Source organism: Sceloporus occidentalis, unplaced genomic scaffold (assembly GCF_023333645.1).
Source record: "Sceloporus occidentalis isolate IW3139 unplaced genomic scaffold, rSceOcc1.0.p SCAF_3, whole genome shotgun sequence".
Lineage (NCBI taxonomy): Eukaryota > Metazoa > Chordata > Lepidosauria > Squamata > Phrynosomatidae > Sceloporus > Sceloporus occidentalis.
The window spans coordinates 99,958,520-99,975,491 of NW_028316983.1; the positions used below are offsets into that span (position 1 = coordinate 99,958,520).

At 38.8% G+C, this 16,972-nt stretch overlaps 1 protein-coding gene across 3 annotated transcripts in view; it reads left to right on the forward strand.

Moving 5' to 3' along the window:
* Positions 1–11,161: 11,161 nt before the first annotated feature.
* LOC149316473 (bromodomain testis-specific protein-like) overlaps positions 11,162–16,972 on the forward strand; it is a 34,905-nt gene continuing 29,094 nt past the window's right edge. For 2 of the 3 annotated variants that reach the window (XM_089515598.1, XM_089515601.1), the window contains exons 1-3: positions 11,191–11,665; positions 11,777–12,023; positions 15,981–16,118. In XM_089515598.1, the coding sequence (XP_089371724.1) occupies positions 11,832–12,023; positions 15,981–16,118 (330 nt within the window). In that variant the 5' untranslated portion in view covers positions 11,191–11,665; positions 11,777–11,831. Of the gene's footprint in view, positions 11,666–11,776; positions 12,024–15,980; positions 16,119–16,972 lie in introns of all 3 variants that reach the window. The other variant, XM_089515599.1, reaches the window with a different exon arrangement.

A 16,972-nucleotide genomic window follows, 5' to 3' on the forward strand; every position in this document is an offset into this window, starting at 1 on the left:
CCTTAAATGATATGTTGCTGTTTATTGCCTGTTTATTCCCAGGATAATGGAACTTTAATCATGATGTTGTGAGATTGTGTGATTTTCATGATTTTTGATGTTTAAACCCCTGATTTTCCCCATGTGATAAAGTCCATAGTTACAGCACTATGATTCCACTTTAACTGCCATGACTGCATCCTATGGACATCTGGGTTTGCAGTGTGTGTGTGTGGGGGGGGGGGGGGGTATTTTTAATTTTCTGTCAGAGAAATCCTCTACTGCCTTTGACCAAACTACAAACCCTATAATTCTATAGGATGCAACCATGGCAGTTACAGTGGAATCATAGTGCAAAAGGGCTCATTGATTGTGTAGGAGGGAAACAACCATTGAAAGAGTTGTGTCAAGTATCTCAGTGGTACAGCTTTATCAAGGACAGTGGTCCAATGCAAAAGAGGATGGGAGTCCTACTCCTTTAAACATTGTGTAGAAGAGGGGATTTCAGTGGGTATATATCACAGGATAGCCTACAGGTGCTGAGATTCCTCCTTCAACACAGCAAGTAAAGGTGGAAGGAGTCCTGTTCTTCTTTATGTTTGGTGCTCTCCTTTTTCTCATTTGAAAGAGACTCCACAAAAACAGCTAAATTATAAAGATAGCATATGTGTTGTAATGCTTTCTCTGCCATCGTGCTCCTGTTTTCTTTTTAAAGCTGTACCACTGGGAGGCACTTAAGAGACGGCATTTTCATTTTACTCTGTCACAATAGTAAAATAATTACCAGAATCCTGTTGGGGCCTTATGCCTTCATAAATGGACTTAACTCTGTAGGAATTAAAGTTGTGTAACATCCCTATCCATTAGAGGGCTGTTGTTATGTTACTCTGTAGCAGAGCTGGCAAAAGTACCCAATGTGAATTGTACATTGATGCACATCAGATGCATTTGTCATGATTTCATTACACATCTTCATAATTCAGTAAAGGAGTTTCTTACTGCCTCTGCTTACATAGCTAGGTACAGTCAGCCCTTCTTATAACGGATTTTTTATACATGGATACAAGCATCCACGTTTTGAAAATGTTCCAAAAAAGTATAAATTTCAAATATCAAACCTTGGTTTTCCATTTTTTATAAGGGACACCATTTTTCTATGTCATTATATTTAATGGGACTTGAGCATACACAGATTTTGTTATCCATGGGGGATCTTGGAGCCAAACCCCAGGGTCCACTGTATATGTACAGTTACCTAATATAACAGGTCATACAGGATTCCAGGGAATGCTGGAATACATTAAAATACTGTACTGCTTTTGTTGTTAAACATTATGTCGTTGTTGCTATTCTAACAACCAAAGGAGCTGACATATTAATAATTGTTGCATAATTATGCCTTAAGGCTAAACAAGTATTTGTCATTTTTATTTCAAATCAAATATTTGTAGCTATTCTATTTGCTGTAAATCCTATCAGGTCTTGCAGGTCTAGGCTGTTTGCAGACAAGATAATAGATCACAAGACCACTAGAGTCCTCTAATGTACTAGGTTTCTTGTACTGATTATTTTAATATAGGTTTAAAGGCGACATTTTTTAAAAAGTACTTTGCATGGATCTAGCATTCTTTATCAGTAAAACATCCTTCAGTTCCACAAACCTTTCTTAGAAAGTAATTTAGACACCAGAATTTACAACAAGTTAGATGAGGATGATTATCAAACCACATGCATTACATAAGGTAGTGAACCAACATCCAGAAATAGTTGGGCCAGTATTAAATGGTATTATCTAGATTTCAAAATGTGTCAAATTCAAGTGTATAACCTCATTTGTAGTAGAAAAATGAGTTGTAAGGAGGACACTATCATAGGCACTGACTTCTTATGTCAACATTTGAGCTTGTAAACACTGATGAGTATGTATTTTCCGCCAAACTCTTTTCTGGATAGACTATATACTAATTGATGCTACTGTAACTGACTTTTCAGATAGTAAGAATGTGTATGAGGCTGGATTCCACTAACATTTTCTAAGGCATTACTCTGCAGATCAAATGCACTGTAAATCTTTTGAAATGTTCCAATAAAAAGCAAAAATGTTGTACGCTGGACTGTTTGACAAGAGAAATGTGTTTCTAATAAAAGCTTCCATGTGAAAAACTGAAAAAATGTCAAAAAAATAGACTTAAGCATTTCACAGTTTTCTGGGTTTTCATGATTTCTTGCTCAAACCTCCCAGTAAAAAAGGATTGGTAGACTTGTGCAAAAAGAGAACCTTGAAAAAGGTCTGGATTTCTGTCAAGTATGTTTTTTGCAGACCAGATAACACTAGTCTTGGACTTTGTTTCTCAGTACTACTCTTGGATGAACATCCAATGAATTTATTATTATTTTATTTCTATGCCACCTTTCTTCCAGAAAAGGACCCAAGACGGCTCACAAATAAAAATTCTAACAAACGTATTACGATAAAACAATTAAAAACATCATTTAGAAACAATATAAAATTACAAACATTAAAACCACAATAAAACCACAATACCCACTCCATATAACAAACACCCCATATGAAAGTCATCCCATGATTACACACTGAAAGCCTGCCTGAATAAAACCATTTTTGCTTGCCAACAAAAGGCAAGCAGGGAGGGGGCCAGTCTTGCTTCTCGTGGCAAGGGCATCCCAGAGGGTGGGAGTAGCCACTAAGAAGGCTTTCTCATGTCCTCACCAGGTGATCCTGTGGTTGTGGTAGGACCGACAAAAAGCTTTCTCCTGAAGATCTTAGGGCTCTAGCAGGTTGGTATGGGGAGATACCGTATCTCAAATGAAACATCCATCCATAAAGGACACTGTTCCTCTCCGTTTCTTTTGTACATTTTTGGGTGCTCCTCAGCTGTTGCTTGTTTTACCTGTACAGCTCTGAATGGTTTAGGTAGGGTTGGATTACTTCAAATGTTCAGGGGTCTACACTGTCCCACCAAACTCAAAGGGCCCCCTGCCTCTACAAAGAAAGCAAGTGAAAGGCTATGTTTTAATTTTAAATGCATCACTTTTTATTAGCAACAAGGTGCACGCTCACCATGTGCCTTTTTTTACAATCAGATTAGCACTTCTGGGATCTCTGTTTGGAAGTGTCAGTCCTTTCTTTCATGTAGGCTAAGTGTTCACAACACACGCACATATGGCACACAATGGCACACCCAGACAGACAGACATTGACTGAGGTCATGGAGGGAGGGGCATGTGTGTAAGCCTGGCTGATTCTCTCCTTGGAAATTATCGGATGGAGATGGGACAAGCTCAGAATCACTTTTCCGTTCTTAACCTGCCCAGCAGCAATCGCACGAAAGCCTTTCATAACGTAGTGCTGATCCTGTCATTATCCTGTCACTGAAGTGGAATTGTATTAACATGAATGCCTGTTAATACAAAATGCAAGAAAATTCCACTTCAATGGCGGGACAATGACAGGATCAGTGCAACATCATATGAAAGGCTTTTGCATGAGTGCTGCCACTCGCACTTTCTGGATGGGACAATGTCTGGATAAGCGCAATATCGTGTAAAAGTCCTTCCCGCACTCGCACAGGAAGGATAGGAAAAGGACAGGACAGGGAGATCCTTTTCCTGTCTGATAATCTCCCTTGTCATTCTGTGTCCTCTCTGTGCCTTTAAGTCTCCTGTCAACATATGGTGACTCCATGAATTTAATTGGATTTTCTTAAGCAAGGAATATTCAAAGGTAGTTTTGCCAGTTATGGCTGGCCAGATGTAAAAGAGAACAGGGCTTCTGCACCTCTGACAGTTGTAGTGAAGAGGGAATATCAACAGTACCTTGCCAGGAAGCTACTTCTACACAATTAATGATGGTGCTGGAGCCCTGACCTCTCTTGCAGCTGGCACCCTAGGGAGAACAAAGAATCACAAGGCATGTTGGTTACTTACAGTGCAATCCCATATACAGGTTGAGTCTCCCTTATCTGAAATACTTGGGACTAGAAGTGTTTTTCAGATTTTGGAATATTTGCACATACATAACGAAATATCTTAGAGACAGTCTAAACATGAAATTCATTTATGTTTCATATAAGTCTTATACACATAGCCTGAAGGTTACACAATATTTTTAATAATTTTGTGTATGAGGCAAAGTTTGCATACATTGAACCATTAGAAGACAAAGGTGTCACTGTCTACTGTCTTAGCGATCCATATGGACAATTTGGGAGTTTGGAATATTTCAGATTTTGGAATTCTGGAGAAAGGAATCTCAATCTGTATGTTTATGCACTATGTATAGGTGTCCCCATAACCATCTGACGTCAATAAAAGGGTTATGGGCTCTGTTCTTAAATGGAGCATTTTAGGATGATGTTCTACTCCCACAAGAGAATATTACCTAAACAACTGAGACAGCAAACACCATTTTCCAACCAAGAAGATTTTTAAAGTAACAGTTCTTTGCTGCAAAGTAAAGATTTTTAACAAACTCCAAAATCTGACCTGAAGCACCTGAGAACTGTTAAAGCCATCAGCTGCAGTGAGCCCTTGTCTGCCTGGCAAAGGAGTGTGGTTATATCCATTATCAGAGGCACCTGGTCTTCCAAGCAAAGAGACAACTCTGATTCAAAACCAAGTTAAGAATGTTGCTTTATATTTTAAAAAGGGCCATTACAGAAACTGTGGGAAAGATAAGGTAAGAAGTACTTCTTAGGTACTGTGGGAAAGATAAGGTAAGAAGCTGAAATAGCTTCATGTTGTTAGTGTGTTGGATGTGTGTGTTTTTCATAACTGACCAGCATCACATCCTTTCAATTGAAGAAGCCTGGGGTTTGTGTGGAAAGTTCATGAAACAGATCAAGAGTGGGAACTGTGTTGTTTCTCCAGAGGTTGCTGAACAGCAGCTCTAGTTTCCTGGCAATTTTAGTTCAATAACATCTGGCAGGGTACACAACTACCTCCTGTGATTTATTCCCTTTGTGAAAAACTATCCAGGAATTGAAGCACTGTAGAATTCAGTTGGCACTCTATATCCATGGATTCTGCATCCATGGACTTATACATGAGGTTGACTTATAGTCGAGTATATACGGTAAGTAACTTGATGGAGCCAGAGTCAAAGTTTCAATATCCATTTATAATTTGATGTAATAACTCTTACTTCAGTACCAAAAAAAGAAAAAGAAAAAACTTTACAGTTACATTGTTTAATCAATGTTGGGCTCTAATTTCAAGACCTGACTGTAAGCAGAAGTATGGGTCTGCAAATATAAAAATATGTTTCAGCTATAATGATTGTGGCTTTCTAAGCAAACCAGGGTCTTCATTCATGGTTTGCCCTTGGTTCAAGTGCCTGATTAATATGCCAACATTAAGTGAGAGATTCTTTTTTTGGATACAGTGTGGAACTAAGATGAAGAGATTGGGATTTAAGTGCTGAATCTAGTGCACAAAGAGAAGGCTGGGGGATTTTTAGCCACATGGGAAATATTATATCTGAAAGGGCTGCAATCCTGTAGACACTTGTGACAATACACCTCCAAACTCAGGGTCCAAACAAACAGCCAAAATAAAGGTTCTTCGGGTCACTTTGGAGGTATGCTGTTTAAATGACACACACATCTTAAGAGGCCAGAAGCTGCGCCAAAGCTGCACTCCATTCCTTAGGAATGGAGTGCAGGCTTTGGCATGGCTTCCGGCCTCTTAGGACACATGCAGCATTTAAACACTATACCTCCAAAGAGACCCGAAGCAGCTTTATTTTGGCCTGTCTGTTTGGGCCCTCAGTAAGGGCTTATTTTGGATCAGAGGTGGACAAGACTGCACTAATGGTCTTTTGAACCACAAACACATTAATATAAATTTCCAGCAAATGCAAATTGTCACTAGCCTTGAGGGGGAAAGCAGATACCAAGTTTACAAAGACTTGAGTAATTCATTAATTGTGTCTATCACTGCAGGACAATTCTGACAAATACTTAGGTCTCGCTCTTATTATTTTGACATCAGCTGAGCACTCTGTGCCAGTCCAGGCACAGGTCACTTTGAGGAGTAAGCCCCACTGAACTCAGTGGGACTCATTTCTCTTTAAACATACATTGAATTAGCCTAATTCAGTGTTTATATTTGTACAACTTAACTCAGTGGAGGTCCATATAGTATGTATCAAACTTATATTTGACAAACATTAGAATACCGGGATCTCTTTCTTTGCTGTTAGCATAATTCTGTGTTGTTTGATTTTAGAAAATTAGGGCATACAATCTACCTACAAGGAGCTAGACTGAAATGCAAGTAATCAGTCTAGTATTTGGTGAGTGGTCTCATTTGATTACTTTGACAAACCAACAAGGGTGGGATTAGGTAGAAATACTTGTGTAGTAAGCATAGGCAGGTGTAGCCATTGTGAAATTATACACTGCTGACATGATTGAAACCCACAAAAGCAGGTGTGAAACTTCTGACCTGTTCTGCCTCCAGAATTTGTGTATCTATTCATTTACAGGTAAATTATTGTGATGGGGTAAACTAATTATTGTGGTGGGAGTTGTCCACTGTTCCTCTTTATGAAAGAAGCAAATTGATTGATACTAAAGATGAATTTATCCAAGGTGGAAAAAACCCAAACCTATTTTAACATTTAAGCCTCCCTATCTAAACAGAAGCCTAAAATTACTATGAACTTTAAACAGTGCAGACTTTCTGTAACCCCAGAAGTGACAGTGACTGTCTCGATAGAAAATTAGTGTGTTTGTAGTATTCAGGGTTTTGTTTTGTTTTGTTTTTTGTTTGTTTTGTGAATCAGAAATGGGATACTTTCTAAGTCTTGACTGCTGTTGTCAACAATGATAACAAGTTCTTAGAGTAAAAAATGATTCTAAATGGAACAGTATTGGAAATAATCTGACCAGTGAATCCCCCACACCTTCTTGTGATACCCCTGAAACAACTGTCAAAATTCATCATTATTTATCTAAATATGAGGCAAGTATGTACACTGGGATATTTTAAGCTGGGCCTAAGAGCAACTGTTTTGAATGCTGGTGAAGTACCTTACACACCAATTTTTTTCCCCTCCTGACCAAATGATGCATAGGCATCAGTCATTATCTTCACATATTGTATTAAGTCTGTTGTGACTTCTTATTGCAATGGCTATGTTTAACCTATATTTTCCCTAGTGTTTCAGTACCTTAATTAATAGTTGCTTTGAATTAAATTCTGTTACATTTCTGAGAACATCTTAATCCTCATTTAATTATGAGCTCATTTTTTCCTCATGCTACTTTGTTTCTTAGCTGTTCCTACTGAGCAAATGGATCAGGGAAGGTTTTGACTCCATAGCCAAATTGACTGATAGTGTTAATTAGCTGACAAAAAACGTAAGTTTGTTGAGAACTGAAGCTGTGTTTAACTGGGCTGTTGTACAAACTTTATATCCACTACAGCAAAAAAATCCACATTGGGAGCTTCTTTGTACTTTTCTCAACACAAAAGGCAAGATCCATTTTCTCAGAGAGTGAACATGCACTCTAGAAATCCCTTTCAGCTCTCTAATCTGTGTTCACTGTTTATCTTTAAATGGAAGTACATTTTCACTCTTCATGCTTATGTTTAGCAGTACCTTCTTCTAATTGTGGGGATAATTAAGTTATGTATTATGTAGTCTGCAGCAGCTTATATATGATGGGCTTATGAATGCATAGCTTTCAATTAGCTCCAAACTCTCGAAGATCTGTGGAGATGCTTGGGAGGGAAATGGTGTCATTCTCAATACAAAAGGGCATTGACACATATTACCTATCTTGTCAGATGATATAATTTAGAAGAAAGTTACTCAGCACCAAGATGGCAAAGGAGATATAACTACTACTATTCATGACGATTGCTGTAATAAGCATTCTGGTCATAAGAAACCTTGTATACCTCTGGAATCCCTTGCAGAATTAAACCATTCCTTCTCCCATCTATTTATGCCTAAAACACTGCCTGCTAGTATTGAAATTGCCAGTCATACAATCAACAGCTACTGATATTTCCTCTTCTACACATCCAGGAGACCTCCCTTATTTCTCCTTGCAGTCCTAGCTCATGATGAAATATCTTAATTTAAGAGCTTGGCTAAGTCCAATGGAAGTAACCTTGGAGTTATGACTGTGTTCTCTCCTTCTGATCTTTCACCTAATAGGTATTACCTTTATCTGACAGGTATTTCCCACCATAATGTACCAAATAACTGTTCTCCTATATAGGTACCTGCACACCTAAATTTGACATTGTATTCCTGTGCACATTGCATTGAATGGCTCTGTATAATATACTTCAAACTAAAACATGTGTAGAACTGAATGGCATGGACTACAAGACACCAGGCATAGAATAGAAGAACTATTCCAAAAGAAAATTTTCCATTCTGCACTCTGCATTTGGATCGGGGAAGCTACAGGCTCATCTAAATATATTAATTAGGTATATAGTGTTCTTACTACTGAACAGGATTTTGTCACCAACATAGTAGGACATCTTAATAAGCTTGAGTAATGAAGGTGCTCTGATAGAATAGTCCAGTGGTTCCCAACCTTTGGTCCTCCATTTGTTTTGGACTTCAGTTTCCAGAAGCTGCAGCCAACTTGGCCTACAGCCAGGAATTATGGGAGCTAAAATCCAAAACATCTGGAAGACCAAAGGTTGGAACCACTTGAATAGTCCATAAATTTTTTCCCTAACCCACAATGCATAAAAACATCTGGTATAAGGACAAAGGATCTCATCCACCATGGGTATAAGTCAAGATCCTTCATGGCATATACACTCCCACTAAGGCATCAAGGGATCAAAAAGACCTTTGAAAGAACCTAAGATGCCCACTAAATCAGACCAAGATCTTCCCTGATCCAATATTCTTCTCCCACAGTAGGCAGCTAAATGTCTACAGGAAGCCCATACGCTGGTATTGCTGCAATCCTTCTTCAACACAATCACAAGGATGTCCAACACAGTCACAAGGAATTATATTAAAAGCCAATCAAACCTTGGGTTGATTCCCAGAGCATGAGAGATGCCCAAGCAGAAACTACAAATATTAGCTGCTTTGATTTCTAAGCAGTTAAAGGGTATTGCTGTATATACTCGACAATAAGTCAACCTCATGTATAAGTCAAGGGCAGGTTTTAGGACCAAAATTATAGATTTTGATATAACTTGTGGATAAGTAGTGAGTATGACCTAGGGTCATGTAACAAAAGAACTTATGGTTGAACCAAGGGAAGACAATGCCAAAGAACTTACAAAATTGCAGGAAGCATAACTGTGTTCACAATGAAGGATGGATGGATGAAAGAGTTCAGGACTGGATCTTTTTTTTTTTAACTACCTCAGTTTTGGATTGGCTATGGCTAATTCAAAGGTATCTTTGTAGTTTTGTCCCCTGGATGGTATGCTGACATGGGGATTCAGTAGGCATTTGAATGTGTTCCCAGCAATTAAAATGATTAAATTAAGATGGGGGCATATACTCTAGGGCTCCCATATCTTGGCAGCATTCTGTGGCCTTAACCATATTCTTGTCTGCTATGCAGACTGTGTCTCCTAGAATATCAGGATGGCAGGGCAACATCCAATAAACCCATGGTGCACAATACCCATGTGGATAGAGTCAGCATGTTAGAAGCTCCTCTATAATACTATAGGAGAGTGTGATAGCATCTTTCCACTTTGATTTCTTGCAACTACAGTTGCCCCTCCTAACTCACAGATTTGAGATCCATGAGCTTGAATATCTGCTGAGGAGCAACCTCCCCTATTTTCAATGGTGTGCCTATGGGGCTTGAATATGTGTGAGCCTTCATTTTTGCAGGGGGGTCCAGAATGGATCCCCTGTGAAAACAAAGGGCCAGCTGTAGTGTGAAACAGCTTTTGCTTCCATGTATTTGTCTCATCTTGTTTTAAAATCATCTGAACTGGCAGCATTCATCACTAATTTTGTAGATAAACTATGCAGGTTTATAGAGAAGAACTCTCTTTTGTCTGTCTTAACCCTATTCAGCATAACTGGATGGAACTGCACCTCATGTTCTAGTATTATGATAAGAAAGAAAGGAAAAATTTCTCCTTCCTCCACAGCATACATTAGTGTATCTACATTGTCATCACCTTTTTCTTGAACTAAAACGTTCCAGACACTGTAACCTCCCTCATAGAGGAGTTACCTCAGCCCCTTGAACCTGTCCCCTGCCCATTTTTGTGGCTTCTCTAGCTCTGCAATATCTTCTATGGGACAACAATCAGAATAATACACACTATAGATTTGTGTAAAAGATATTCTAATACTGGCAGTTTTATGATGCATCCATTTCTTAATGATCACCAATATAGAATTTGTCCTTTTCACGGCAGCCACATACTCTGTAGACTTTCTCACTGAGCTGTCTAGCATGATCCCAAGATAGCTTTCTTTTGTTTTCTTTTTTGTCATATAATTTTTGTTGAATTTCACTAACCATCATAAACTAAAGCAACAGTATAAACCAACTAACACAATAGAACACAACACCATGACCCCTGCCATAATTATATACATGACTTCACACGTCCCCATACCTAAGACATGAGTCTTTATGTACTGTATGTTCATTACTGTTCACAACATTAATTCCCTTGTTATATTTATAGTTATGTCATACTTCAAAGTTCAAAAGCTACTTGTATTGTCTCCCCACCTTTCTTTTTAAAGAATTGAATGAATATTTCAGATTTTTTCTGGTGCTTTTATCTAATTGGAATGGATAGTTTTTTCCTCATTTCTGCCAGTTCTAACATTTTTTAGATCATTTCTTATAACAAGATAGTTTTCCTGGTCAGTCATAGCTACCTCACAGACCACATAACCAAATATATGGTTATGATATTTTTATCATCATCCATTTGTAACTTTTTATACTTGCTTACATTGAACTGTAGTGTGTGTTTCCCCAGTTAGAAGAGATTCTTCCAAAGCTCTTCATCACCCACCCACCATTTTTAAAGGGAGGCCTAAGACATAGTAAATTTTGTGTAGCTAATGGTATGATGAATTTGAGATGGGAGACATCTGAGAAGACTATATTAATATTGCTCTTGAGTATGTATGCTTCATAAGCCATCCTGAAGTAGAAGGTTCTATGACAGTTGGTAAGTCTGTTAAGACACCTAGAAGAACAGTGAGAAATCTGAATGACTACTGATGTGTGTATAAGTTGCCTGTCTTTCACCCATAGAAAATAATGTTGGATGTAGCACAATTATTGGGGAGAGGTTTGGGGTAAATTTAACTTATACTCAGTGCAAGAGCTTTCCCTCCTGTATGTGAAATGTCTCATAGCTTCTCTTGTAATCAACACATGCTGATACCCTTGGATTTTCTGTAATATCTCATCTAACAGGACTTAGTTATCTGTTACCATCACTCTAAACATGTATTTGTGTTTTCAGTGAAAGAGGTAATGTGGATGTTCTTTGGTGCATGTTTCTAGTTGCTCATAGCTAGAACATTTTTTTCTTTCCAAACTGACTTGAGAGATTGGTTCTCTTGATAGCTATCTTCAACCTTGTTTTGCCTCCTTCTTTTACCAAATAGTTTTTTAAAAAGGGTGTTTAGTGATAGATAACTGTGGATCAAAACAAGAAACTGGTGTTGCATGCCATGGTAAGTGATGCCTTGTTCTACGTTCCATTCCAGTGGTTAAAAGTCATTGTTAATCTGAGCAAAGACTAAGCATTCAGTCAATAGAGCTCTTGCAAATCTTTTTCTTTACAGACCCTCTCCTGAAGACATTGACCTACAAGGCAAGATAAAGGCAGTAAGAATAAATATGACTGACCCAAATCAACAGCCTCTGACAATAGTCAATCCTCCCGCTCCACAATGCATCAATTCCCAAGGAACTGGCCGTTTAACAAATCAGCTTCAATATTTGCAGAGGGTGGTCATGAAAGCAATGTGGAGGCATAACTTTTCCTGGCCATTTCATCAGCCTGTAGATGCTGCAGGTTTAAAACTTCCAGTAAGAGCCTACTTGGTTTCCTTGTATATACATTTTTAATAATAGCTTAAGAAAAACAAAAATCTGTGTTTTAATATGTGATTCATCTTTATGTAGCTCCAACATAAAGAGATTTACTTTAATACTCTTGTTAGGTCCACCCTTGATAGATAAAAGTACAGCATCATTTGCATAGAATAAAAGGATGGATGGATTTGTTTCCCAGTTTTGAGGGATGGGTCTCAGGAAATTAGACTTAGGTGCCAAATCATGCAAATGCAAATTGAACAAACATGGAACCTGTAAACATCCTTGACCCCATCCCACCCCACAAGGTATATTGGCCTCATCTATAACAAATTTTCATATATTTCATGAACACAAACACATTAATAGAGTAATCCTTTTAAAGTACAGAGGAAATAATGGTGTGCATGCAGCTTTCCTCTAGAGCTATCAGCAAGGACACCAGCTGAGACTACATCTGTGAAGAAATTTGGGTTTGTTTTTTTACTGTTAAACAAGAGTACTCTGCTTTTAACAGAGTATTCTTAGCAACTCTTATCAAGCAATGATAAAAAATAAGAGTGATTTAGGTGCTGTAATGGTTAGAGTGCTGGTCTAGAATTTTAGAAGTCCAGGATTCAAATCTCTGCTCATCATAGAAACCCATTCAGTTGCCCTGGGCAAGTCAGACACACTCAGCCTAAGAGGAAGGTCAAGACAATCCTACCAATGGGTCTCCATAAGTCAGAGTTGGCTTGAAGGCACACAACAAAACTTTAAATAGCCTGTTCATTAGATAGAATTTTTAAAGGTAAAGAATAGAGTACTATATAATTTTGAGAAGAAAGAGCTTCTGAAATCAGAAATTTGAAGTTTTTAACCTGAGCTTTGCATGCCTGAAACATTTTGCAGAGGGGGACCTTAGTACATCCAGAACTGAAGTGCCCTTTGAATGCTTGTTTGTAGATGCCCAGATCTGAAAGAATTATGTTGATGTATATGCATATGTGTATAAAAAAAAACTTATGCAATCCTGCAGCATACTCCAGATGTAGATTTCAAGGCCAAAAAGTTGTTCACCCTATTTTAAAAGAATTTATACTAGCAAGGCCAACAGCTGATATGTATAAACAAGGGAGAAAAAGCTTTCTCCTCTAAACACGACTGTATAATTTGCATTCTTATAGTCATAACAATAGTGAATGTGATTCTACCATACCTGTTCATATTAATTTTTTTTCTTTTTTTGTATCACAGCTAGTATTGCCAGTCAATAATCCACAACAACAATAAAATTAACTCTCTCCTTTCTAGTCAATTAATCACATTTAAATAGGTTGTATATGACCAAAACACATGCACCTTTTACAAGATTTTTTTTAGACTGTGGCAAGTGTAAGATAATGCAAAATGGAATAAGGAAAAGGTCACTCTGTTGTTTTTATTTGCTATTTTGTTTTACTATTTCCCATTGTGATGATACCAATATCATGGTATTATGATATGCCAATTTGCTATTTGTCACACTGATTAAATAAAAACTGGCCCCTTTCAATTAATAATGTGAAGCTGTAAATGACTGATTTGGCTGTTTACTGAAAAATTGCTGCCATGTCATAACTAACATTGATATCTATCACTATTCCAGTCCTTTTCTCCTGCATATTTCTTAGCTAAACTTTAAAATGTATGTTTAGTCTGTGGGCCTTTATGCTCAGAAATCATTCTAGGCCTTTGATCTTTTCAGTGAAGGCTAAAGCCCTCAGACATGTTTCTCTTTTTCTTGACAAACTCAAATGGTCAGTTTGTCCAAAAGTGCTTTCAAAGTGACTGTCACTTTGCATTTCTGGTGTTGGATTTCAAGAGAAACTGTCACTTGAGGTTAATTTTAGAGGTCATTCACTCAATATACTTTTTAAAATGGGAGCTAGCCTTGGGCCAGTTCTGTCTCTTCAGATTTCTAAGTCAGACATTTAAATTGTATTTCATCTACTTATAAGAACACTGAACCATCAACCTTGACATGCCAAAGATGACCATCTTTGGAGCATGTATGCCTTTATGAGCAGTACACGAGGCCAAAAACCTTGGATGTGTTGGCCCGTCCATGAACTTCTCTATTTACAGATCATTTTCTGAACTAACAGCTTAGCTAAACATATACTTGTAGAAAAAACAAAGTGAAAAATAATTAGGGTACCACTGTAATCGCCCCTAAAGTGGAATATTTTTAGGATGCTGAAGCAAAGCTACAGTGCTTCTGTGTTTTGCTATAAGCACATTATGAAGTATGATGAGGAAGAGCTACCCATCACTACAGTGTAAGAAGCACCAACTATACATAAAGTCTTAGGCGGGAGACAGACGCCCCTTTCCCTGACGGATCAGGGCCTCAGCGGCCACAGCGCCAACCCTGGAGGCCCCAATCCGCCGCTTCTCCAGTCCACGGGGAAGCGGCAAAATGCTGTTTCCCCGCAGCCTGGAAAGGGGTGTCCTTTTCATGCCCCAAGGACACCCTGACAGTGGCGGGGAAAGAGAGAAAGGGGCTGCTCAGCCCCTTTCTCGTCCATATCGCTGGCGCGGCCATTTAAAGGCTGCGCCAGTGATACACGCAGTGAAAGGAGCTCCGTTTTGGAGCTCCTTTTGGCACTGCTGAAAGGGCACCACAAGCACCCTGCAGTGGCATGTGCACATCACGCCTGCGCTGTGCTGTTTGGCTGTAGTGCGGCTGAAATGTCATAATGGCAGCACCCATGTAGACAGGGCGCCGCCATTTTGACACCGCGGTTACGTGCTAGGGTTGTTGGGCGTCTGTAAAGAACACCCCAAGGCAACCCTAGCACATATTCAGGCTGGCGCAAAACGCCAGTCTGGATACCGCCTGAGTGATATTTAAAAATACTCTTTGGCCTGTTACAGACAGGCCAAAATAAAGCTGCTTCGAGTCAGTTTGGAGGTATGGTATTTCAATGATGCATGCGTCCTAAGAGTCCAAATGCTGCACCAAAGCCGCGCTCCAGTCCTACTGGAGTGCAGCTTTGGTGCAGCATTTGGACTCTTAGGACGCATGCATCATTGAAATACCATACCTCCAAACTGACTCGAAGCAGCTTTATTTTGGCCTGTCTGTAACAGGCCTTTGTTTGGGTTAAAATAACATAATAAAGTATGATTTATCTTGATAGGAACATGCTTAGCACACAGTGCCAGAGCTCATGTGCCCTTTTCTCCCTCTTCTGACTCGGCTGTAAGAGGCTGAGTGTTTTTGCTTCCATTTGAGATTAACTATAGCTTGTCATGACTGTTGAACCCAATGGTTAATTATGGAAATAATTTGTTTGAAGCACGGCACAAATCTGGATTTTTTTCAGTAAGTCATAATTTAAAAACATCCAAGGCATAGGGTTGGATGCAATACTAAACTTTAGTTCATTGAAATCAGAAGCATCCAGGTTTCTTCTCACAGAGGAACTGATGCTGGTTAAGGGACCCCAAAGGAATTCTGGTTACAATAACCCATGGCTTATTATAGTTACTGAATTCAGCTTTTGTTTTGAAGGGAAGTGCAGTCTTTCTAGAGTGCTCTCTCTATTTTGATCTTCTTGACAACATTTTTTAATGCTTCTTGAGTATGGTAGATAAGTATGCATATCAGGAGGTTCTTGGATTCAACTACCACCTTAGCTATGGACTTGCTAGATCTTGGACAAGCCCTGTCCTCTTAGCCACTGTGTTGCAGCTTTCAATCTACCACCTCCTTATGATGGTACACATCTGCCGCCTTGAATGAAAAAGATTCCATTAACACCTTCGCGAATGTATTATTTATTTTGAAGATATCATTCACTGCAGTGCCTCTTTCAATATATGAATCCACAAGATATGTTTTCTGTGCTAGGAAACGGTGCTCTTTAATGCAGCGTATCTTCATGGTTGTTTTTTCCCCTCTCTGCTTTCTGTTTTAAAACACAGGATTATTATAATATTATTAAAAACCCAATGGACTTGACCACGATTCAGAAACGCCTGGAGCACAACTATTACACATGTGCTGCGGAATGTATTGAAAACTTTAAAACAATGTTTGCAAACTGCTATATGTACAACAAGGTATGTATAATATTAAAATCCACATTGCTTTGGATTTATTTACAACGGTTTGTCTGTGCTATTTTAAGCCCTTTAATACTAGCAGGGTGTCTGTTGGCATGATGGGATGGAGAAAGCAACTAATGCTCCTGTGTCTTGGAACTTCACCCAAAAGGTATGAGCAAGTCTCCTAATACATCTATATCTTACAGGGGTGTCACTAGTGGGATTGAGGGGATGAGGACCACACCTGGTGACACGTCAAAGGGGGGTGCCACGCAGTGCACTGGTGAGAAGGAATACCAAAATTCCAGGTCTGGTGGCTTTGGTGGCTGTGTGGGAAAGTATGTTTCCCCCTTTTCCTACTTGGCCACCAGCTTTGCCAGACCCAGAAAGGCTGCTGAGGGGTGGCTTGCTTTCCATGTCTGGGGCTTTGCTGACCAGGTAGGAAAGCAAATCTTCCCCCTTTCCCAACTGACCAGAAGCTCCACCAGACTTGGAAAAGCCTGTTGAAAAGAGAATGGGGTTATTTAAAAACGATCCTCACAGGTAACAAATATACAAACTTATGCTACCGGTGCCTCAGTTAAGAAACTAAATGTGTTCCTGGGCATTATGTCTTTAAAAGAAAATTTGGTACCATAGGTAGAAATAATGTGAGGAAAACTTTTTTATCCAAAACTGACAATACGCACATATGAAATGTAACAACCAGGTCAGGTAAATATTGCATAAGTAAACAATAACATTTGAATCTTCTAGAGACCCCTTCAAACCTTCCAAAATGTATCCAGAAACTATTGGGTTTTTTTTCCCCTTCACCAGCTTCCACTTTCCTTATTATTTCCATATTGGTAGCAAAACAGTGTGACAGG